Below are 25,422 nucleotides of genomic sequence, written 5' to 3' on the forward strand. Positions count from 1 at the left end.
ATGGCGGCGGCGGGGCCGCCGGTGCTGCTGGGACTCCGCGACGCCGCCGTGGCGGAGCCGTGCCGGGACGGTGGGCAGCCCCCGGGCTGGGCCACCAACAAGCTGGGCGGCCGCGCGGTACGGGGCGGGGGGCGCTGGCCCCGACGGGGCTCCGCGGCCCGGACCTCGCGCGGCGCTGAGCGCTGTGTGTGTTTCAGGACGCGCTGCCCTCCGTGCGCCCGGGCTGCCCCCGCTGCGGGGCGTGCGGCGCGGCGCTGGCGCACCTGGTGCAGGTGTACTGCCCGCTGGGCGAATCTCCCTTCCACCGCCTCGCCAACGTCTTCGCCTGCGCCGGCAGCGGCTGCCGAGGGCGGCCCCAGAGGTGAGGGTGCGGGGCCGAGCGCGCGGGGCGGCAGGGAAGCGCCGTAACCCAGCGCGTTTTCTGTGTCCTCTCTCACATGTCGGCCCGAAGCTGGAAGGTGCTGCGCTCCCAGAGCTTGGAGGCACGAGGACGGGAGGCGCGGGGCTGCAGCTCGAAGCCGGCTGGTCAGGTACGGCCGGCGCTGCCCTGTGGCCTGGCTGACGGTGAGCGGCGTTAGGCGCGGGGCTCAGGGGCTCCGAACGCGCCGCGTGCCTGGCGCTGCCCGTACCTGCGCGAGCGGCACGGCCGCAACCGCCCGCAGCCTCACATCCGTGTGCTGGGGTCGGGGCTCTGTGGTCAGGGCGGTGGTCGCGGTTACAGCGGGTAGGCGTAGGGCGATTGCAGGAGAAGCGTTGCTTCCACGCGAATGCTGCCATGCAGGCAGAGTGCTGATTTAGCCGGGATATTTACACTGCGGTAGTTTGGTCCGTGGCAATGGCTTTATATTCCAGTTAAAATGGGGGAAGTTTGTGTGATTTCTCCGTATTCCACTCTTTGAGCTTAGCGCGGCGCAGTAACTGGTTCAGAGAAATACCTCCAAGCTGCGCCCTGCAGTCATGCCTGCAACAGGGGAATGGCGATGCAGCACATCAAGCAAACAGCCATTGCATTATTGCACCGTTTCCCATCTGTTGTGGTTTTTTGCCATAAGTGTGCTGCTGTAAGAAGCAAATGTGGATATTCTGGTACCTGGTGTTGAGAGGGGATGGGCAACATAACACTAAGCACGAGATTAAGGTTTTCTTTCTCTTACTCTTTATAGCGGTGATACCACATCACTGTGGTCAGTTTGAAAATGTTTCTCTTCTCCCTCCCTTGCAGAAAGAAGAATGTAACTTTTCTGCAAAGGACTGGTGTGCTGAAGCAGACGACTGGGGAGGCTGCGACGGAGCAGAGTCTTCCACATGTGCCCTTCAGATGTTGGGCCTCAACGCAGGGATGAGCAGCTCTGCATCTGGAGAAGCACAGTGTGTGTCACAGCTCCAAGAGCTTTGCTTGTCTGAAGCTGCAGATGTGTCAGGTTCCCTAAATACAGACCTCCTACCCAGGGAGGAGATGGGGACGGCCACTTCGGCTCCCGTGTTCCACTCCTATTACATTAGTGTTGTGGATGAGGCAGACTATGCTGGTTTCCTTGATATAGATCATGCAAATAAATTATTGAAAGAGTATCAGCAGAGAGAGGGTGTTGATCTGGAACATTTGATGTCAGAAAGGTAAGAACCCATTTTGAACCTCATGCTGAAGCTGAAGGGATTGTGTAGTTCAATTTGTACTGAGTGTTGAACTAAGTGTAGCTTTTTTGTAGGTTTTTGATAAAAGAAGGGTCAAGGAAACAATTTCTGGGTGTAGGTACTGAAAGTATTTCTGATTTTGACATAGGTGACCACACCAAGCCTTAGGCATAAGCAGGTATCTGATGGATATGAATATCTTATCATAGTTTGAAACACTGTTGGCAACTGTATGGGAACTGCTGAGTCACGGCCTGAACCTCTGATTGATCGCCTGAAGCGAGCACTGAGTCAGCCACAGGAGCGCAGGTGAAGGCAATTCAGCTGTGCTGCCGGAAGGGGTGGAGCCAGGCTCCACCCCTCCTAGACCTATTTAAGAGCTGGCTACCAGAGGGGAAGGATCTCTTCTGGAGATCACCTCTCTTGGTGTTTTGTGGTGAGCTCAGCCGAAGGGTAAGCTCTTCCACTTAATCTCTTTTTGTTATCATTGTTTACTTTGCCTAACTCTCTTGATTATATTGTGATTATAACATCTTGATATCTATTGATTATACAATTATATTGTGATTATAATATCTTGATATCTATTGATTATACAGCAACATATAGTGGACCTAGAGGCAGAATGTTCAGCTGCAAGCTGGAACAGTGACTACATCTTAATTTAATGTTTGGCATTTTTGTGTGTGTGTGTGTGTGTGTGTGTGTACACATACTATAACATGAGTATCTATTAATTGGAATTATGATTGCTTAAAGCATGCCTATTGTACTGAATTTGAACTTCTGGTTTGTTCCTTTTTCCTCTCATAGTTTTGCTGGTGAAGGTAATAATGAGAAGTATGAGAAGAGTGAAGTTAGAAGCGGGGACCACGCATTCCATAAATTTATGAAAAGAATATCTGTCTGTCCAGAGCAGATTTTAAGGTATGTTGATCAGCTGGTAGTAACAGGCAGAGACAGCATATAGATGGAGGCTGTCAGTAAATAGAAATAAACAATTTAATTGAATACATTTACTTATTTTTCTTAATTGAGAAATTTGCTAAGTTTTGATTATACACTTCCAACGCTATCTCCCCCTCTGAAGTTTTGTAATCTTATTGTTACTGCTTATGGCTTGGTCTTTGGGATGTTAGTGAAGTAAGAAATTACTCTTTTTAAAGTCTGAGGTCCTTTGCAGCTTGTGACTGCATCCAGTGACCATGCAGAATGGCTTGCTGTATAATCAAAGAATATTAGGATGTTATAATCACAAAATAAAAAAGAGAGTTAGGCAAAGTAGACTATAATAACAGAAGAGAATAAATAGAAGGCTTACCCCTGTTGTGGGCTCACCCCCAAAACACCAGCAGAGTGGATCTCCAGAAGAGATCCTTCCTTACTGCTAGCCAGCTCTTAAATAGGTCTAGGAGGGGTGGAGCCAGGCTCCTACCCTTGCAGCAGCACAGCTGAATTGCCTTCACCTGTGCTCCTCTGGCTGACTCATGGCTCGCCTTAGGCGATCAGTCAGAGGTTCAGGCTGTGACTCAGCAGTTCCCATACACTTGCTCTTCTAAGAACAAAAGTAAGTTTAATCTCAGAGAAAACTCCTCCAGAAAGGAGAAGCTATTTCTGAGTGAGAGTGCATCAAAGTGTTCAAATCCTGACTTATTTGTAGTACCAGATAATACCCATCATTTTCATGAGTCGTACAGGGCATTAGTTTATAACTTCTTTAATCCCGAGAGTTGGATGCAACCTACCTGCTTGAGCTATCACACTATAGTGGCAGAACCTTTGTCTGCCAGGTTTCCAGAACTAGGAGGAACTGGCGGCTTTTTGGTGAGGAGGCAAAGTTTGAGGGGCTGGTTATGCAGACAGGATGTTAGAAACATCCATTAGTTAACTACCAAATATTATACAGAACATTTACTAACACAAATAAATGTGCAAGTAATGTTTTAAGACAACTTTTTTTTTAAGAATCCCTTGCAGGTGTAGTTGGTATAATTGAGTCAAGTTTAGCACGCTTTGGAGGTGTCAGTTTAAACCATTTACCCCCTTAGATCCATCTGGTTCCCTAAGACTTTGCAAGTGCTGACCTTTCACTGTCCCCTTTCCTATCTAATTTCTGTTGGGTGACTCATCTGAAGCATAGGCAGATGACTGGCTGCTAACAATGTTTGTGGATTTTTTTCCTAGTTACTTGAGATAAAAAAAAAAAATTTTTCTTTTTTTCTCTTAGATACTCTTGGGGTGGTCAGCCTTTGTTCATAACTTGTCCTCCAGCCAATTTTGACAACAGTATTCCAGCCTGCAATAACTGTGGAAGCAACAGAATATTCGAGTTTCAGCTGATGCCAGCACTGGTCAGCATGCTGCGGGGTGATGCAGGTATTGACTTTGGACCTAGCTGAATGAGCGTTAGAAATATATTGGTAAGGTTCACTAAAGTGTAATTTGGATTGTTTCTTGCTAACCATAGGCACTGGTGTGCTTAACTGTATTGGTCATAGAATTACATAGGTTACAAATAGATGCATATATGCACCTAGATTATGGATATAATAATGTTTCCATTATAGATTTCACTAAGCAAATGGGAGCTCTTCCATTGGACTTCATGTGCTTCCTGGTGTACTTTTATAACAGCAGTGTAGATAATGCTGTGACTTTCCCCTGCTAAAGGATCAAGGAGAAAGGGGGCATTGGAACTTGATGATCCTTGAGGTCCCTTCCAATTCAAGCCATTCAATGGTTCTATGAAACGCCTCAGAAAATAATAAATATTGCCGTAAGGGATTGCAGGCACCTAAGAAACTCTTTGAAAATTCTCAATCATGCTTCTGTAAAATCTTTGAAATAAGAAAATGTATATAGGAGGCTGAATATGGATAAATGTGTTCTGGATTGGAAGATTGAACTGCAGTGATAAGCAATGGCCACTAACTGAAGCATTCTTCTAATATATGACATACCTTTATTGTTTTGTTTTTAGATCTGTCTGTGGAATTTGGGACTGTTATAGTTTATACGTGTGAGCGAAGCTGTTGGCCAACAAATCATCAAAGCCCTCTGGAAGAGTTTGTATTTGTACAAGAAGACCCTGACCAGAAATTATTTAAATAAATTGTATTTCTCTACATAGATGAGAAGTGTGTTGTTTATTGTTTTGTTTTGTTTTTTGCTGCAGCTGAAAGTATGTGATCATGCAACAGAGTTTTCCTCAAATTTGGTGAAAAATGACATTCATTGGTTGGCATGGTGCTTATTTCCTAGAATAACTGACGTATATTAGCATGGCTGCAAAATGTGGCAACAAAAAACTTGCTTTGTTTAAAGAGATAATTCTAAGTGGAGATTAGTTTGGGATTGTTGTTATGTTTTTAAAAGCTTGAGGAAGAAAATAAAGGAAAGAGGCTGCCTAATTGCACTTAGTTATCCTGCTGGTGGTTGTCAATCAAGTGGGATCCAGTTATTAGAAACTACTAGCAGTGAGTAGCTTAATATAAGTATTTTAAAACAAATTACTTCATTTGTATTGGTGACAGATGGGAAATTCAGTGGGCAGTAGATGAGAGCGCCTTGCAGTCTTCCAGCAATGAAGATTTTCTGTATGCTTTTACAGTGAGGGATGTTACGTTTGCTTGACTAGACGAGTTCTGATGGAGATCACATTGCAATGAGTGGAGAAAAGGTGAGAGTTTCTGCTAACACTGTTCTTGCGGTTTTAATGGAGTCTTACTGGGGGCGTGATTTAAGTAAGCATCCTTCAAGCTTTTTGCTCAGGCTTTCATGTCACAGTACAAATAATCTACTGGAAGTGTTTTGGTTGGCTGGTTGTTTTTTTTTGGGGGGGGGGGGAAACGGGCTGATGAAATGTTGTTTGCAAAACAGTTTTTCAGAGATAAATTATAGCTTCCCATGCCAGCTTTTAGAGCTGAGTCAGAGAATTTAGGTCAATCTGTGTAAAAACCTCACTTCACACTTGTCAAAGCTTCCTCATTCCCTCTGGGCACTACGCTGACACGTTTCCCAGCTGCAGCCAGGAGCTGGGTGCCTTATTTGAGGGTGCCGCGGCCAGACGGGGCGGACCTTCAGCGAGGCCCCGCGTCTCCAGACCGTGGTACCGCCTCGAGTCGCTCCCGGGTCCCGTTGGCGCTCCGCCCGGGGAACGGCGGGCGCGGGGCTCGAACCCGCAAGTCTCCCGGCTCTCCCGAGCTGCGGCGCCCCCCGCCGCCTGCCTGTGCCGCTCGCCGCGGCGGGCTGCGGCCCTCCAAGCCGCCAGAGGGCGCTGCGGGACGGGCGGGCGGCCGCCGCTCTGGTCTCGCGCGGGCTCGCTGTCCGGAGCGCGGCCCGGCTGAGGAGAGCCGCGCGGCGCCGCTCTTTCCGCCCGTCGCTGTTTTTCGCCCGCCGTCATGTCCGCGCCCGCGTCCGGCCCCCTGGGCAGCGAGCTGGCGGAGGCCGTGGCCCAAGCGCGGCTTTTGGTGGTGGGGGCCGGAGGCATCGGCTGCGAGCTCCTTAAGGACCTGGTGCTCACCGGCTTCGGCAACATCGACGTGGTGCGGGCCGGGGCCGGGCCGGGTGCGGGGTCGGCGGCGCGAGGAGGGCCGCCGCGGCGAGGGGCGGGCGGGGGCCGGGGCCAGGCCGGGCGGGCGGGGCCGGGGGCGCCGGGCGGCGGGCGTGGGGGCGCTGTGCGCGGCGCTGTGGTGCGGCGCTGCCCCTCCCCGCCCGCATTGTCTGCGTGTTTTCAAACTGCTGAGCGCCCGCCAAAGCGGCCGGGCCGGGCGTTCGCCGCCGGGGGCCGGGCTCCGCACAAAGGGGAGCCGCCTCGGCCTCGAGCCCGCCTTCCTCGGCAAAGCGAGCGCCGTGGCGGCCGAACGGACCTTCTTCGCCGCGGAGCTCGGGTCGCCCTGCCCTCCCCGGCCACCGCTCGGCGGAGGAGCGGCCGCGCCTCTCCCGGGGCCGGAGGTGCAAACTGGAAGCGGTGATGCGCCGCCCCGCCACCCCTAGGCTGGCTTCGTGCGGCTTAATGGGCGCGGAACTTAGCGGGCGCTGATAGAACCATGCTATTAGACGCTGAGCTGTAAAGCCGCCCGTGCCGCAAAGCCCGAGAGCTTCCCGCGCGCCGATGGTTTCGCTTTTGCTTCCTGAAGCTCTGCGAGTGTAGGAAGGGCGGAACTCAGATGAGGGTGGCGCGGGGCGCGGGACGGAGAGAAACGGCCCGGCCTCGTGCCTTTATTCGGCTCTTAGAGAAGTTGAGAGATCTGCGTTCAGAACTTCACGTGAAGAGGCCGTGGGAGTGCGGGTTCAGGGCTGTTCTGCTGTCTGTGCTCATCGGTACTTTGCCGGGAGCCGCTTCTGAGCGGTTCCTATGGCACGTGAGGAGTTTGTCCCTGCGTTCAGACCTGTTGAGCGAAGCTTATCAGAAGCGGCTTCTCTCAGCATTGCCAGCCGGCAGCAGAGCCCAGCTGCTTCTCGTTTGTACAGCTCAGGCTTTGCACTAAAATGCATTTGTAGGGCGTGCCGAAGTGTAATTCCAAATTGTCCTTTTGATTTGAGTCTGCCAGTGGGAGCCTACCAAATTTCAACACGGTATGAGTGAAACAAGCACAAGAGTGGAAACGTGATATCTGTGCTGTTTTCTGTGCCTCCTTTTTTCTTTTCTACCTTATTCTGCCACTTCTGTGCGCTCACAGTTCACTAACATACAGTTTAGTAATTTCTGGTTTTGCAGTTAGTCGTTAAGCATAGATCCCATTGGAGTCTGCTTGTTGTTTCCTTTAGTTAGATATTTTTTTTAATTGTCTTTGGAGTCTGCTCAATTGGTTTCCATTACCTTAAGTATGTGTTGGATCAGAGCCGTCCTCATTTAAAAATATGACTGTCTTATGTAATGGAGTAACATTTGAAGACAAGGTGAGAGCAGGAACAGAATTGTGCAAAGGGGCAATTGGATGTCAGTTGAAAAAAACTGTATGTCAGTGTCCGTGGTATTATTGGGGATTGCCTTTGATTGTTACAGGTCAATGAACTCAAACGTCTGAGAATACTTGTTTGTGTATTATTTATCTATTTATCACGGCATTAATATTAAAATAGAAAAGCAGTTCTGAACAGGAGCACTTCAGAAACACGAAGCTTAACTAAATATACTTTGTTGAAAGTGGAACAAAATGTCTAAATACAAGTCTGTATTCAGAACACAGAAGTTTATTCTTAGGAAGTTCCTTTCCTTCTAACTTTGAAAAGTGAGAGCAGTGTAAAGTTGCTTTAGCTTGAGGACTGTCAAATTCGGATCATTCTCAGCTGAATTGTAGCTTTGGTTGGAGTCCAGTGGTGTCAAGTACTCTCTTTGGAGAAAAATTTCCATTACCTTTTCTGTCTTGGCAGTAGTGTTTGAGATCAGTTTTCATTTGCAGCTGATGTCAGTTAAGTCTCCAGTTAAAGGACTGAAGGCTTTCTAGACAGTTGAACATCAATAGATGAATGCACTCAGTTTCTCTCGAAGTTCCCAACCTTCATGGCTTTGGACTAAGCGGACCTTGTGGCTGTCATATGGGAAGGGAAGTGGAAGTGTGTTTTTGGGCAGATATCCCTTTTGATGGGGGTTACAAGAACACGAGTAGTTGGAGGACACAGTGGGTAATACAGATTGACAGCCTCTACCTCCTCATACCTTTCTGAAACATCTTACTTTTTCTGTGCGCTCAGTATCAGCTGGTGCTTTTATGCAGCATTTAATTAAAACTCTTTGGCTAGTAGAGTGTTCAGCATGTTAAATTTTAATCCTTAAATTAAACAATTAAATATTTAAATAAATACTTCCTTCAGATAACATCAAGTTGGATCTTTGATCCTGTATGCAGAGAGTCCTTCATGGGAAGTGCGTGACGTACTTTTACATTTATTCAAATTTGGGTCATAAAATTAAAAGCAAATGAAAGCACCTCCTGGCTGGTGTGTGTAACCTGAGCACTGAGCAGCACTGAGCAGTACCTCCATAGAGCTGAAAGTGTTCTGTGCTGAGTACGACAGCGTTAGCAGTGGGAGTTTGGGGGGATACTGCGGGATCAGCAGAGCTGTCAGCTCACCCTCCCTGTTCCTGTTTAAGCACGTCAGGGACACGGGCAGACTTAACGTGAGTGGAAGTGACGAGTGGTGACAGCACAGGTAGGAATCAGTCCTCTCACTGTTGGATGTAAATCTGAATTCCTGTGGGGCAAATTGTGATTATGATGTTCTTGTGTCTGCATCAACAATTAGGAACATGGTTCTGAGGGGAATTAAAGTTCTGACGTACTTTCAGGTCGTGCAGCGTGAATATTTTGTGGTGTATGTTTTTAAACATCTTGATCACGTGATTCAATTTATTTTCTTTTCTAGGTGAATTTTATATTTTTTCATACACCCTTGCCTGGTGGCAGGCAGTAAAAGCCTGCCTTGTGCTGTATGCGTTAGGTGACAGCACAGCCTCATGTCCTCCCAGCCACATTCACGTGAAGCTGGACACTCCCGTACAGCTTTCCTGCCCCGGCAGCGCAGGCAGGGGCTTTCCTGCATGGTGCCACCAAGTCCTGTGGCATTTCTGGCGTCCGCTGTGCTCCTAATGCTTGCTCTCTAAAGCCTTCATCCGGCAAGAGATAGAAGAGTCAGTTATTGACATTCCACCAAATGTTCTGCCTATGCATCTCAAAATTGATGTACATTTTTAGGAGGGATTGTCCAAAGAAAGGTTGTTGTCATATAGCTCTCAATATTTGAGGTGTGGTTCCACTGTTAATAAATGTTTAAATGAAGATCATTTATCCCTGAAGATCGTGGTGCTTCTACAGTTGTGCAAATGTAATACGAGCGTGGAGGTCCAAGAAGGAGTCTGTACAGCTTTTGTGATTTTAGTTAATCACATTTGATGGCTTTGTTCCTTTTATTTCTGCAGAAGTGAAATGGCTCTTTTTGTGTGTCTGTAGATTGATTTGGATACTATTGATGTCAGCAATCTCAACAGGCAGTTTTTGTTTCAGAAGAAACATGTTGGAAGATCAAAAGCGCAGGTGAGGAAAAAGTCAAAGCTCACGTTTTACTCGTTTGGTGTTATTTTGTGGACGTTGTTAGAAACCTGTCACAGTTTTGTTGATGCTGCTGAGAGGTAAGTGATGGTTGGCTGCTTGTGGCTGTCTCCAAGTTTCATTTAAAAGTATTAAAATCTCTAAGGTAGTCAATTTACTCAGTACTCAACTGGTACTGAGTCTCTTTAGAAAGAAGGAAGAAATAATAAGTGTTGTTTTTGTTTTTGTTTTGTTTTGTTTTTATTTCTAGGTTGCCAAGGAAAGCGTGTTACAGTTTTATCCAGAAGCTAATATTATAGCTTACCATGATAGCATCATGAAGTATGTTTGTTTTTAAGCTCTAATTACGTGTTCTGATTTGCAAGTACTGTTATTTAAATGCTGCAGTGGTGTGCTTTAAGGTACTTCACAAACCTTCCGCAATAAGGTAGCTGTAAATATGAGACTGCATTGCACTGAATGGGAGTGTGGATTTTGCATGAATTTTATTAAATTCTGGTAGCTGTAGTTATTTGCTTATGTCTCATTCTCACTTTATTAGCAACATTACTACTTGAGATTCTACGCTGTATGATTTCTTGATGTCATGAGTGATAATTAGAGGAAAATAAGTGTGAATGTTGAGTACTTGATTTAAAAAAAAAAATTTAAAACATCCAAAACTTTTGTCATGCATAGGGCATAGAATCATGGAATGATTGGGGTTGAAAGGCAGGTGTAAATATTGCTCAGTTACCAAACTGTTAAGATCTAGTCTTTATGGTCCATAACAAGTCAGTGAAGTGCAAGATCATGTAGCTTTTCATTATAGTTATTTCCCAGCTATTAATGTGCATTTGTCCAGTTTTTATAAAAGGTCACACTCTCAATTAATGTTAAGGTTTCAGCTCTGATGTTGCGATCAGCCACTGAAACATTGGCTCATTGCATCCTTCTCCTAAAACTATAAAACCATTAATCCTGTTTACTTGCTTCTCTGTCATCTTTGCTGCTGCCTTATTTAAGTCAGAAAAATGCAATGTGAAGACGCTAAGGTGTCAGGATTTTCAGGTCCCTCATCTTGGCTTCTAAGGGTATGCAGGTACAATCAAAACCAATTGAGCTTTCCCACTGTAATGAGATATCAACAGTCTGATGAGCTGTGGTAATTACAGTGTGCACATCTTACCCTCAGCTGGTGGTTTTTAAAGTCAATTATCAGAGATCATCCAATTTACTCATTAGGTCAGAGCAGTGTAGACACTTTTTTGCCTGCTTGTTTCATCGTCAAAGTGACAGCGATTGGAATAGCGTCCTTCCAGTGACAGGTCATGCTTCTACCCAGCTTTAAAATGGGCTGAAGACGAATGGGTTGCTTAAGGGCTATTGGTAAATCTGTAGTGCGTGTAATCCGTACGTGAACATCAGTCTGCCCTTTCTGTGTGTGTTGTTTCTGTTGTGACATAACAACCAATAACTTTGATGTACCATTTTGAATATTGTTTTTCTTTTCTGTAGCCCTGACTATAACGTAGAGTTCTTCCGCCAGTTTACGTTGGTTATGAATGCTCTGGATAACAGAGGTGAAGTTTTCATTATGATTTTGCATTGAAGGTGAAAGTGCAGTTGCTTGTTCATGAGAACAGAACTCTGATGTGTTCTACTACTAGTTCTTGAGCAGTGTCAGTTAAATAAGTATCCTCTTAAGCCAGCTGTAGTTTAACTAATGCTTTTGTGCACGTTAAAACATTGAGAGCTTAGGCAGAACTGTTACAGGTGCTTTGAAAGTAAACAAGTCTGCTGTGTTACTGCTTTATGGAAACTGATTTGTATTTTGTGTAAATGCATAACTGTTAAATTGTCTGCTGTATTTGATAGCACCAGTATATTTTGTATCAGTTGGACAATGGGCTTTGTGAAAGAGGCGTAATGCTAACGTTAGTGAAATAAGGCAAATTCAGGACGAATGTGCGTGTAGGAGTCTGGCTTGTGTTTGTAGAAGTCAAACTTATTTCCACTTACTCAAATTTCTGTAAAACTTCTTGCTTTGCAGCTGCCCGTAACCATGTGAACAGGATGTGTCTGGCTGCCGATGTTCCTCTTATAGAGAGTGGAACTGCAGGCTACCTTGGTCAAGTAACAGTTATTAAGAAGGTCAGTTGTGTTCTACTCCTGTCACTTTAAGTTTAAATCATTGGCTATTTTAGACAACAGAGTTGGGTGCTGTGAGATAAAGTTACAGCTCATCTGATAGTAGTGCATTCTGTCGGTAGTCTCACGGTGTGACGAGTAAATATTTCGCTTTTCACCAGGGAGTGACAGAGTGTTATGAATGTCATCCTAAACCAACTCAGAAGACTTTTCCAGGCTGCACAATCCGTAACACTCCATCAGAACCTATCCATTGCATTGTGTGGGCCAAGTATTTGTTCAAGTAAGTCTTCTTTCCTTTTTTTCTTTCAAAATGGGGACTGTAACTCACTCTCTTTGTGTTGGTTTCTAAAACTACAGATTGAGAAATTAAGGACACAGGTTGAAAACTAATGTAGATAACAGCAAAAACCTCCAGTTGTTTGACTTTTTCCTGTTTTTTAAAATACACAGGTAGCATGTCAGTTAGTACTTAAGCCTTGTTCTGCTATCACAGAAAATAGGGCAGAATGACTTTAAAACAGAGTGAGGTTTGCTGGGATTGCGGAGACAGATGAACTGTTGAGGGAGTCATATGCATCTCTTTTACTAAATTCATTTTCCTGTTGAGTTTTCTGCATGCTCCATGTTAAGTCTGCATGTGATGAATTCCAGCAATTTAAAATGCAATGGATGAAGTAGCACTCTGATAGCAAGAATTCTAAAGTGCACATTTACCAATTACCAAATATTTCAGTATTCAATAAGACATGAGTAAAATCTGGTGTTGTGTTGTTCTTAATTGCTGCACAGTCAGTTGTTTGGAGAAGAAGATGCTGATCAAGAAGTCTCTCCTGACAGAGCTGATCCTGAAGCTGCCTGTAAGTGTGATATAGATTGTACTTACCCTGTTACTGAGACGTGTCAGAAATTGACTTCCTTCTGTCCATTTCTTGAAGTTATGGTTTAGCTCCATTTTCTTCTGAGAGGGTTCCACTTAGAGCGCTCATGAACAACATGAATTTAGGGTGTGCAAGCAGCAGATCACCTTTGTGTGTGTCATGCTTACTACTATGTATTAAAAGTCTGCAGTGATTTCAGTGCCGTTGGATTTGGTTTTGGTTGGTTTTTGTTAGTTTGTTTTTGGTTAACTTGATGCACAGTGTATACTGAGAGCTTTGTGTGGCCCAGCATGCAAAAAACACTCTTCAAAATGCCAATATTTTGAAAGTTTCAGTTGTCAGAATTGTAGCCCTTATGGGCAGCTAAAACGTTAATGAAATGATTACTTCAGCTGTTGCAAAAACCTTTTCATACAGTGTGAGATAGGTCTCTGTCATTCATTAGTTGTCTTCAGTAAGAATGTGGGTAGAGCAGCTGTGAGAAGCAGTCAGTATGCCTTGTAATCATAAGTTCCAGTTCATCATCAGTTTCAGTTCCATCATGAAGTTCCAGTTCATACATCCAGATTTGTGATAAATGATTTAGGTAAGTTTATATATATTCAGAGACTCCTATTCCCTCCGGAACAAACTCTCTTCCCCATCTGCACGGAGAAGTGAAGTGAACTTGAAATGAAAATTAAATATTACTGGTCTTTGCAGGACAACATATTTTCCTGTGTATTGAATTTGATGGAGTACTTCCTTCCCTGCAGGTGGGAGACTTGCTTTCTAAACCAAGGACTGAAAACTGAGTGCTGTATGTAGTCACACTGCATTTTCCACTCCTAGCTGAGGGATTGCCAAACTGGAAAACAGGGGTCAAGTCTCAATTCTTCTAGTTTGAGACACTTCCATGTTCATCTGCATAGAAAAGATGCCTGTTTAGTGTGATGTTTTTGTAGCTATTCTGCATTTTTTTATATGAACAGTGGCCGTAGTCACTGCAGTGGTGAATAAGCATCTTTACTGCTTCTCCTCTTGGATTCTTTTAAGTGGTGAACTTGGGAGAGGGAGTTTAAAAAGAGCCTCAGAATCTCTGAACATCAGATAACGTTCATGTAATGAATGGTTCCTATGGGGCGTCCTTAATAAATTTCTGACTCTTAAGGGAGTGGCACATAAACTCATCTACAGCAACAGCTGAGGGAGTACTTGAAGGCAGCAAACATGCTGCTGCTAACTTGAAGGATCCCAGGGCAATCATAGGGAGGACTGAGCTGTGGCCTCATCTCTGTAGTGATCAAACTGTCAGTTGCTCTACTGCTGCTAAGAATCAGGGGACCTTCTATGGTATGTCGAGGAAAAGTAAGGGAAAGGAAACCGTGTCATGTGTCTTTAGGGTCATTGGCAAAACTGTGGACAGGCATATCTGGTGTACTCCATCGTGAATCTGCAGGTGGCACTCTTTTTTAAGGAAACTGAAGAAACTAAGATGTATTGCAGGAAAAAGGATGAAGATCCTGAAGTGGAAATGATAGAGATAAATGGTGACTAGAGGAGTCTCCCAGTGCTGTTCAGCAGATGTAAATAAACAGACTTCCTCAGAATAATAAAGATGATGGTTAAGAATTAAAAGTAGAAGAAAGTTTCACAATATAAAATGACTAGACAATGAAATGCTGGGTAGATATTGGTGCAGATAAATAAAAAGATGCATTGGAGAAGGGAAGGGAGAACATTCCCAAATTTGCATGTGAAATGGTGATTTTCTGAGTTGATTTTCTGCATGCAGTCAAGATTTTAATAGTTATCTGAAAATACCAACTTGATGCTTACTAGTAGCCAAGATAACAATTGCTGGAAGTGACTAGGAGAAAAAAATGGAAATGAAAAGCACCTGAAAGGATAGAATATTATCATATGGGGATGATCACAGGTAGGAAGCTGATAATCTGTCTTAAAATTCTAATGAGGCTAAAACTCTTAAGCCAGGAAAAAAGACAACTAAAAGGAGATTGTGAGAAATTTATGAACTCACAACACAGTGAGAAGAAAAGAAATAGGAAACAATTGCTTATTGTTTCTGCCAGTAAAAGAATTTGATGGCATTGAGTTGAACTAGTGAACTGTAGTAGAAATGAACAATCACAGTTGCACTGTGTCTAATTTAGCTTTTATTGGGAACAGTAAAGCCATTTTATGGTGCTTGAATGATTTTGATCATTGACACTAGGAAATATTTGGATATGATTTCCTTTTTTTTCCTGTTAACTAACATTTTGTTAATGCTTTATTTATAGGGGAGCCAGCAGAAGCAGAAGCCAGAGCACGAGCATCAAATGAAGATGGTGAGATTAAACGTGTTTCAACTAAGGAGTGGGCTAAATCAACTGGATATGATCCAGTTAAGCTTTTTACCAAGGTACATTTTTTACCCCAATAAGATGTCTTTATTTGAAGTGTATGAGAAGTTTAAAAGTTTGATCAAAATCCAGTTTGAACACTAAACATTGAGCATCAGTCATGCAGCTGTATTATGACTTGATCAATTTGCTGTTGTGTTGGTCTTTTGCAACATTTGCTTGTCTTATGGCATTCTGTTTGTGCCTATATGGACAACTTCAGCAGCTTGTCCATATTGTAAAACAACCCAGTGGAGTTGTTGTAATATGAGAAGGTAATCTCTTGAATTCTGTGGAAATTTCACTGCGCCTTATCACAACCAGTCTGAGGATCAGAAATATATAATTCATGCCCTGTAGATAATCAGATGCTGGTATAAGAAAACATAAACTCTTAGGAGTTATGTTGCTACGTAGTTGCAAAAAAAGAGGAAATGAGTATAGAATGTAGTGTTTATACATAGCAGTAGTTTTCCTCGTGAGATTAATTTTCATATAGGTAACAGTATTGCAGGGGGTTAGTATACAAATGGCTGTAGTGATGGCTTCACATGGACCCACTGTTTGGATGACTGTTTCTTGATTTTGGTGTCCCCCAAATTAATGAGAACTGTCTACTTTCTGCACAAAGCGTTGAGAGTTTTTATATTGTGGAGTTTGGTTTTATATGTTTGTTTGTTGTTGGTTTTATATGTATATGTTTGAAATATTATCAAGGAGAAAAGCAAAAACTCATGAATCTAATGCTGTTTTTTCCAGTTTCAAAGGAGATGAAAAAATAAAACATATCTCTTTTCCTCGTCTTCCTTTTTTTTTTTTTTTTTTTTTTTAATGTTGCCTAGCTTTTCAAAGATGACATTAGATATTTGCTGACAATGGATAAGCTGTGGAGGAAAAGAAAGCCTCCAGTGCCACTGGATTGGGCTGAAGTACAAAATCAAGGTAATTGTTCTTTCTCCTGGTACATACTTGTAAGTCACATTTCTTGTTTGTTAATGCAGCTCTGTGACATGTACATTTTCTCACTTTCACAATTGGGTACTGATACTGAACACACTACTTCATAACTCCTGAAGATATTTTTTTCCTATAGAGAAAACATTTTTTTCTAAAAACTGTTTTGGAATTCTTGTTTTGAGTGATCAGTATTGGCTATGGAAAATTCCTATTTCACAGAATTACAGGGCAGTTTACTCTAGGGGACCTTAGGGCACACATTGATACATTTTATCTAAAAGCTGAAAACCTACATTTGTTTTAACTTGTGCACATCTGTAGATGCCCTAAAGTATAGCTGTTAGTTGCAGTTTAAAACACAGACTTTAAAAAAAAAAAAGTCAGGGCTGCTGTAGCTTAAGAGTACTGTTCTTCAGTTTAGAAAACATTTAATTTTGTTAAATCAGCAAATTCTTAGCTCTTTGAGAGAATTTTTTTTGAATTTATAAATACTCCTGGTATTATTTTTTTCTTTTCCTGAAGAGAAAAGTGTATCTGACCAACAAAATGAATCCTCAGTTTTGAAAGATCAGCAGGTTCTCGATGTCAAGAGCTATGCACACTTATTCTCAAAGAGTGTTGAAACCCTGAGACTTCACCTGGCTGAGAAAGGTGATGGAGCAGAGCTTATATGGGATAAGGTTAGTTTACCTCATAGATAAGAAACTTATATTCTGTGTTCTTAATGCAAATGTTGCAGTGATTAAGTTTAATTACAGCGTAGTGCTGCTAAGGACAAAAATGGCTGACACATCACTACAAGCACGTGCTGTAAGTAAACAAATGCATACCTTAGGTACTTCATATGTCATTGAATTTATCAATTAAGTATTGTGATGTAAAATAATTTACCAACTTTGAAAATCACAAATTAAGAAGCAGGTGCCATATTTTCATTTTGAAAATATTTTAATAATGCCACTCCATTTTTCCTTTGTAGCTTTCTCTAAAACATGTTCTTGCACAGTAGTTTGTAGCTAGAGTTGGACATAATTAGCTCTGACAGTAGATATGAGGCATATTGCAAGTTCTGCAGAAGAAAAACAAGAAGCAGGGAATTCTTCAGTCCCAGAGGCAGTGTGATCTTCCTGTGGTCCGTTGTCACCTGACGTAAGAAAAAAATGTAGTGTGTCAGTTGGGAGGGAGTGACAACCAAAATAGAAAAACAGTGTTGCAACAGCTGATGGAAATACTTCTTGTTTGTGAAATACCAGTGTTTGAAACCAAGCATAAAACACTGTAAGGTTTATTATTTAGACATTATTTTGAACATGAAAAGGCATTTTATTAATACACTAATGCAGTATTAAAATACTAAATACATTTTCTAAACATGTTTTTAAAGTACTGCTGCTCTGTTTAAACATAGTATTTAGATGAGGAAGTATATATACTTTGAAATGGAATATTTTACAGACTTTTTTATGTTGCAAAGTTTTTCCAGTGTGTAATCTGATTTTTAAATGCACTTTCCATTAACTTCTTGTCAGGATGACCCTTCTGCAATGGATTTTGTCACTTCTGCTGCAAACCTCAGGATGCATGTTTTCAGTATGAATATGAAGAGCAGATTTGATATCAAGTGTAAGAGTTAAAATATAATGCTTTATTTAATAACCTAAACTTCTACATTCCGTTTGCTGTTAAAAATCCATGCACTCTTGCTTCTTTTGCAGCAATGGCAGGAAATATTATCCCAGCTATAGCTACTACTAATGCAATAATAGCTGGTCTGATAGTGTTGGAGGGTTTGAAGATTTTATCGGGAAAAATAGATCAGTGTAGAACGGTAAGTGCGAATAAGACACTTCTCTTTCTTGTTATTCATTATTTATTCAACAGTCATGTTTAACTTTCTTTTATTAGTGTGTAGTTTTACTCCATGTCACTTTTTGTTTCAGTAATTCTGAATGTGTTAGGAACATTCACCCACCACAGAAAGAAAAGTGGAAGTCTTGAGGATTGTGGAGTTTCATCTGATTTCATGAAAATTGGCTGCTGGATAAGAGAAAGAACCAGACTGACAGCACTTGAAACATACCATTTTCATGTTACAGCTCTGTTTGACAGTAGCTAGTTAGTCAGCACAGGTGTCATTGTGGCCTGGCTGTAATACACACTTTCTCCTGTTTAGTAGGCATGTCAAAGAGGATTAGGGAACAAGACAACCTGGGATTCTTAAGAGAACAAATCTGTAGGGAAACAGATTTTATGAGTGCTTTATTTACAGAATAACTTGTTTCATTCTTGTCTGTCTTCAAGATTTTTTTGAACAAGCAGCCAAATCCCAAAAAGAAGCTATTGGTTCCTTGTGCTTTGGATCCACCAAATCCTAACTGTTACGTATGTGCAAGTAAGCCAGAAGTGACTGTGAGACTTAATGTACACAAAGTTACTGTGCTAACACTCCAGGACAAGGTAAATCTTGAATATTAGCTATGGCTTTTGCTTTGATTCCAGTGCTGTACATCATTAAACATTTTGTTCAATATATTTTGACTGAATGTTAGCTTTGTCATATTTGCTCTGCTCTTTGTATTTTTCTCAGGTGAAAGAAAAGCTAGATTAGCCAGTATGCATCTTACTTGTGTGTCCTTGTATATCTTGTGAAAGAATGTATTTTGTCTTTTAAATTTCTATTCTTAACTAACAGGAAAAAAAACCCAACATTTCATTTGAATAGTTCAGTAGCTATATTACTTATATACTATTATATATATAACAACTATTAGTTCTGTAGTAGCAACTGATTTCTAAAACTACCATTTTATGAAAGAAGTATTTAAAAAATCAAATCAGCGCATCATCTGAACTTGTAAAGGTGAGATCACAGGTGTCATAGACATCATTTTTTTAGATCCTGAGATTTCAGGTAGCAAAATGATAGGTTTTTGGGGTTTTTTTTTTGTTTTTTTTTGGTTTTTTTTTCCATGAGAAAGAAGAAACAAAGTTTAGGCTTTTAGCAAATGCTGGAACATGGGCCAGGATAGGAAAAACTGTAATTCAAGGTTATTTGTCTTATGAACATTATAAAAGCAGATATTGATTATATAATCAATCTTTTCAGATAGTGAAAGAAAAATTTGCTATGGTAGCACCAGATGTACAGATAGATGATGGAAAGGGAACCATTCTTATCTCTTCAGAAGAAGGAGAAACAGAAGGTATGTGTACTGAAGCTTTTTAGATAAAAGTAGATAAAAACTGGGAAGAAATTAAAATACAAGGAATTGTAAGTGGTTTAGTGCTCAGCCTGTAGACTAATAATTGAAGAGAACTGAATTTGCAGGTATGTAAGTGGCTTAAGAGTAGCTAGTGGTGTTGTCTAGCTGTGTATACTGTTCTGCTTTCCCATATCAAGTACTTTCACCTGGAGCATCAGGATTCCACTCGGGAATCGGGTATTCAGCTGTAAAAATGCAGCAGTTATCTTCCCCTGTTGGTAGTCCTTTTCACTTTCTTATTTGTGTTATCTTCATGTTCCTTGTAAGCCCTATTGCAGTACCCATATTATCTCCAGAAGATGTTCCTATTCATAATAATAGTTATGTGAACATGACACTTGAGACATAGATAACTCAAAATCTGTAGTTTTAACTTCAGGTTTAAATGTAAACTTTTACTTTCAATTCAGATGTAAGTATTAATGTTCACTTTATAGGTTAAACTTCTGGAATACGTATTTTTAATAGTAAAAACAGTCTTTATGTAAATAGCTGTACACACCACTGTGTTTCGCTATTTTTCTAGCAAATAACCACAGGAAATTATCAGACTTTGGAATTCGAAATGGCACTCGACTACAAGCAGATGATTTCCTCCAGGATTATACTCTGTTAATCAATGTGCTTCATAGGTAAGAATTCTGAAATAATTACTTTTGTGTATATGTATAGAATTCCACAGCGAGTTTCCAGTTATGAATTTTAAATTTGTGAATAAAGCTAAAACATTTAGTTGCTTATATAATGAAATTAAAGGTTCTTTTTTTTAAAAATAAATGTATATAGTTCAGTGTGTTAGATTTCTTAATTTCTATTTTATTACAAAAGTAATTGGTAAGATTTTATCTGAACAGTTTGATTGGTAAGATTTTATCTGAACAGTTTGCTCATTAAGTAACATAAGAATTGTGCAAAGGTAGATTTGCTTTTAGAGCAGCTAAAAGGTGAGAAACAGCTGCGTAAAACCAGATAAAGACCTGCTGAAGTAGTAATTCATTTATCTGTGTTCAGATATGGTAATGCAAAGAGAAGTCACTTTGAAATAATTCGTGTGCATTTAACTTTGGGTAAGTAATACTCTCATTGTATGGAGTAAATCAACACACTGCAATTTCGGTGCAAATGAAAATGTGAGATTGAGGAAGAAAAGTAATCTAGGGTAGTAATGATTTCCTTTCTTTCCTAAGCATTTTACGGCATGGCATTGGCGGGGGAACAAATGCACAAACAGACAAAGCACAAATTATAGAGGAGGGATGAACAGATTTTCCTTCTTTTGAGTATATTTTCCTTACTTTGTCCCAGTTGGAGGGACTCTGATAATTTGAATGATACATTTTGTTTGTGGAAAAGGCAGTGTTTCTGTTGTTCAGAACTGTATACGTTTTTTCTGCAGTGAAGACCTAGAAAAAGATGTAGAATTTGAAGTTGTGGGCGACACCCCTGAAAAAGTTGGCCCTAAACCATCAGAACCAACATCCAAAAACATTACCAATGGTAGTGATGACGGAGCACAACCTTCAACATCAACAGGTAAATAGCAGTCAATATTAAATAAAGTGAAATAGTCTTTCAGTCCAATTAAAATACTTGAATTTTATGACTTAACTTTGCCAATATGAAGTGAAAGACACTCGAATTGCCCCTGTATAAATATAATATTAAACGGTAAAAATGCATAGACTGTTTCAAAGGTTTGTAGTAAATACAACTTACTATATTATTACATTATTTAACTTGGAGGTGCTTGAGGGAGATTGTCAACTGAAACACACTATTTGCATGGTGATTCAAATACAGTTAAATCCATTCTATCTCATGGTCACCCTATTGTGTGACAAAAAAAAATCAGATTTGTTGATTTCTCCCTACAGATTAAAAGTTACTGTGTGGGTCTCTTTGATCACATTTTATTCTGTTAATTTAAGAAGTCTTTTTAAATCTGCTTAAAAAGAATTATTTTTCACCTGCTGAGTGAAGGCATGGCAAAAAAAAAGAAGTATTTGCTACCCAAAAAGTGCCACCATGACTTTTGTAATACAGGGTATTCTTTTGAATATGCCCACAATAGCTGAACTCAAATACAAGATGTGTAGGCAGTAAAAGCTAATGTACTGGAAACACTGTAGTGTTTTAGTGATATCTGTAGCTCCATCCTAAGCTTTTGGATTATGTTCATTTACCTGTCAGAGAGTCCTACTTCAGACACAGAAGTGTGTAGTCAGTTGCATCTTGTGTTCTGTTTCATGAAAGATTAAATGTTATGAGTACTGATACAGGTTCAAATTAAGTACAAAACAACCCCTCTGCCCCAGATAGCATTAGAAACTAGCACAAAATTAATTTTTAAGATGAGTTTCTTCTTGAAGTCCACCGGATGTCCTGAAAGTTCATGTTTGGTTCTAGTTTCCCTTCTTTACGCCATCCATTGTTATCCATTAGCTCTTTCAAGTCTGCCACTCCACCCTTTCTGTACGTTTTCTCTCTCGTAGAGCATGGTTTCTAGTGGAAATGTTACTGAATGCACTAGCCAGAGGTGAGGCTGGACTACAGCTTTGTGTTTGTTTAAAGGTTCTTAAAGACTCTAGCAGATAGCATGCAATTCTTCTACTTCATATATGCAAAAAATTGTGCTAATGCATTCGCATTAGCTAATGTGGGAATTCCTAAAAATATGGGAATATCTGAGTTATTGAAATGTTTTCCATACCTCTAATGAAAAGGGAATAGCCATGTGACTAGCATATTTCACAGGTTTTGGAGAAATTCAAAAGATTCTTGCCATTTGTTGACAGAGATTATGGATAAAGAATGATCCGAGATGTATTTGTTATGTGAGGGGCATTCTGTATGTGCTTTCTTTTGAGAGCAGACTGTCCTTACAGTACCCATGGGAATTAAAAATACGTATTTTGCAGCTCCAGATCAAGATGATCTATTTATAATTGATTCTGAAGATGAAGGCCATTCAAGTGATGCTGATGATACGGAAAATAAGAGCCGCAAGAGAAAACTAGAAGATAAAGAGTGCGTCAGTACAAAGAGAGTGCGTACGGAGCAGACAGAAGAGCAAGATGAAATTATAGCATTAGACTGAACATGCAGATGTTGTTTGACAGAATGATTGAGTCCATGTAATGCAGCAACAGCATATTATTTGGGGATGTGAAAAATGTCCAGAACTAGACTAATTGTAAGGCTTTTGTTCTGAGGAAATACCAAACCATTGGCTTAAATAATTTTTGTCTGTTTCTCTTGATGATAAAGCTGTCATCTCAATAGAGTCTTCTAGAAGTTTTTCCATATTGAATTCCATATATTAAATGTAGTAGAAACATAGTTTTTTAAATACTTGCAGATAAGTATTTACTTAAACAGTCATGAAAATAAGCATGTTATTTTTGTGTAAATACCTTATAAGTATAACTCAGTAGGACAAAAAAAACCTACTCTGCTTTAGTAAAGGGTCATCACTTGATGCCCAGACTTGTAAGTACCTAAATTTTTCTTTTGCTTGAAGAAAAGTATTTTTAGTCTAGTCCTAAACATTTTTCATACCCTGAACAAGGAGAGAATTCACTAAAGCAAATTAGTGCCATGTTTTAACAGTGTTCTTAAACTTTAACTGGCACTGTGTACATTACTGTAAAACTGTTAATTTACTCAAGTTTTTCAGCTCGTACTGCCTGGTATGTCAATGTAAGAAGCAAATTTTTTGTGTATTGTTACAGTTTCTGGTTATTTATATTTGATGTTTTGTAAACTCAGATACTACTACTACACTGTACATCTGACGGACCAAATAAATGACATCTGAAGTACTTGCTATATATGCTTGCACAGTCCAAGTTTATGCTGATTTATGGGATTTTAAAATGTATAGCCTTCAAAAATTACTGTACTATTTTCATTTTTCTAAACATAACCTAGTAGTACAGAACTTGAGCTTCACTTGTTTGAGGTGAAAGGGGAATTTTTTTAATAAAACCTTTGTGAATGTTTTTTTTTTTCCTTGGACACTTATTGGGTTTTTCAGTTGGAGCACTTGCATCACCACACGCATGTTTTCAGCACCTCATGCCTTCTGAAAGAGAAAGCACTGGGCTTCTATGTGCTATACTTTGTGCTTATGGCAAAAGTGCAGCCTTTAGGAACAGTGTCTTAAAGCCTGCTGCATTTGTTGACATGTTTTAGTAGCTCTCTGTACTATCAGTGTTGATTCTTAAAACATGGTAATCTGCCATTTCTGTCACTGCACTGAAATTTCTTGCTGGCTTTGTGTTAATGAACCAGAACAGCTTCTATTCGTAGATAAGTACTCAGTGGCAGCCTTATGAAGTAGAGAAATACAGTGGACAGGATTTACTTTTTTGCAGCTTATAAACTGACTGCATTTTTAACAAGATGTGAACCATGTAATGAATGTAAAAACCAAACATGGCACTTCTTAGGTTCTACATCTGATTCTGTCTAATAGAAGACCAGGTTCTCATCTGTATTGAATTGCCAATACAGTATAAAACTATAATGCAATGCAATTAATGTTTTTTGTCTACTTTTAGGAAGTAATAGTCACACAAAACAGCTTGTTTGACGACATAATACTCGAAAATGAAATTAAACCTTTGAGTTAGTTGCTTCTTGGCCAGCATCAGTGAAGACTGAGAGGTAAAGATGTAAATAAGAGAGAGAGAAACAATTTTCAGCGCTATAATGGGAAGCTTTTATAGTTCTCACTATAAACAGTTAAAATACTAGAATTTAATGTCTGACATTTTCCAATAACAAAGATCAGCATCTTTCCTTTAGCTCACTAAAAATAAAATTATTGGTTTATTAAATAAGTTGTCAAATGGCTTGTTATCTGTATAATAGGATGTGATTCTCACTGTGGCGTGACAATGCCGTATCTAAGCTGCTGGCATCATAATGTGTGAAGGAGGGTCTTACTGCAGGATGTTTTAGAGAAGTACTGAAAAACTTAAGGTATGCATCATCGTGTGATTTGCAGCATAAAAGGTAATAATAGCATTTAACTATAAGCAATTACAAGTTGACAATTCAGGAGATACGTTTGTACTGCTTTTTGGGGGGATTAAGTAGTTACATAGCAAAAAAAGGCTCTCCTTCCTGTAAAATAATCTAAAGTGAATTAATTCTTCAATATATTTTTTCTGTATTCCAGCAGCTTCTGTAAACGTGACAGGATGTTCATGCAGTCTTTGTTTTCTTGGGTTCTTGTTAAGTTTGGTAATACTGAATGAATCAGTAAAAATGCAGAATGATTCTATGCTGGATGAAAACGGCTCTTCAGAACTGATGGAAGTACGAGCGTCCTTGAGTGGCTACTGGCCACTAACATTGGTAGTGGTGGAGAAGGTTCCAAACTAAACTTGCTCTTGTTCTTGCAAAAGCAAATTATACATTGTATAATATATAAATGTATAAGCAAATTGTACTTTGATGCGTTTACTAAGCTTTTAGATTTTTGTTTGTTCTTAAAAAACAAGCAGCTTTTCAACAGACCTTAAAGCCCTCATAGCAGTAATATCAATATGGGAGGAAATACAGTTGGAAGACACAACACTCAGAAGTTAAAATGAATGAAATATTCCCTAGTTCCTTGGCTTTGCAACCTTGATGCAAGCTCTGCTCCACTAAGGGTTTCTGAGCCAGGCTCATTAAATCAGTCTATAAATTGCTATTTGCAGTGATACAAAGTGGCCTTTCTGACATACAGCTATTTGTAGTTGATTGCTTATATTGATGCTAATTTCTGTGAGACAAGTAATTCTTTCTGACTGGTTTTCATATTAATTCGTTCTTAATGCTTGTATTTTTATCTGTGTGGTGAATTTGAGTGCCATATATAAAGAGAATGAGACAGACTGTAATTTAGTGTAGTTGATTGCAGCTGTGAGCATTGTCTACTATCTGCCTTTGTATGCTATTAGTTCAATATCGTTGTTTACTGGAGCGCAGACAGGAGTATGGACCACTACTGCTATCCAACAGTTACTATGAATCCATTAAGTTGTTCTGACTTACGGTAAAAAAACATGTAACAATTTTCCCAAAATCTTACTGTTTTAAAAACCTGCCTGATTCTCAAAGCATACAG

At 40.5% G+C, this 25,422-nt stretch overlaps 2 protein-coding genes across 2 annotated transcripts; both read left to right on the forward strand.

Moving 5' to 3' along the window:
* On the forward strand, positions 1-4,746 carry PDCD2L (programmed cell death 2 like; the record flags this gene model as incomplete). The annotated part of the gene is made up of 7 exons (XM_079541497.1): positions 1-117; positions 198-361; positions 452-530; positions 1,223-1,617; positions 2,449-2,562; positions 3,863-4,011; positions 4,616-4,746. 7 exons carry the CDS (start codon positions 1-3, stop codon positions 4,744-4,746), a joined length of 1,149 nt encoding a protein of 382 aa, XP_079397623.1.
* A 1,289-nt stretch (positions 4,747-6,035) lies between these two features.
* Positions 6,036-22,398, forward strand: UBA2 (ubiquitin like modifier activating enzyme 2; the record flags this gene model as incomplete). The annotated part of the gene is made up of 17 exons (XM_079541387.1): positions 6,036-6,179; positions 9,588-9,671; positions 9,937-10,007; positions 11,184-11,248; positions 11,719-11,819; positions 11,978-12,099; positions 12,609-12,676; positions 14,980-15,101; positions 15,924-16,023; positions 16,561-16,718; positions 17,568-17,661; positions 17,754-17,866; positions 18,340-18,495; positions 19,145-19,241; positions 19,828-19,933; positions 20,698-20,834; positions 22,220-22,398. 17 exons carry the CDS (start codon positions 6,036-6,038, stop codon positions 22,396-22,398), a joined length of 1,917 nt encoding a protein of 638 aa, XP_079397513.1.
* Between the last annotated feature and the right edge of the window lie 3,024 nt (positions 22,399-25,422).

The sequence above is a fragment of the Tetrao urogallus genome, assembly GCF_951394365.1.
Source record: "Tetrao urogallus genome assembly, chromosome: 12".
Taxonomy (NCBI): domain Eukaryota; kingdom Metazoa; phylum Chordata; class Aves; order Galliformes; family Phasianidae; genus Tetrao; species Tetrao urogallus.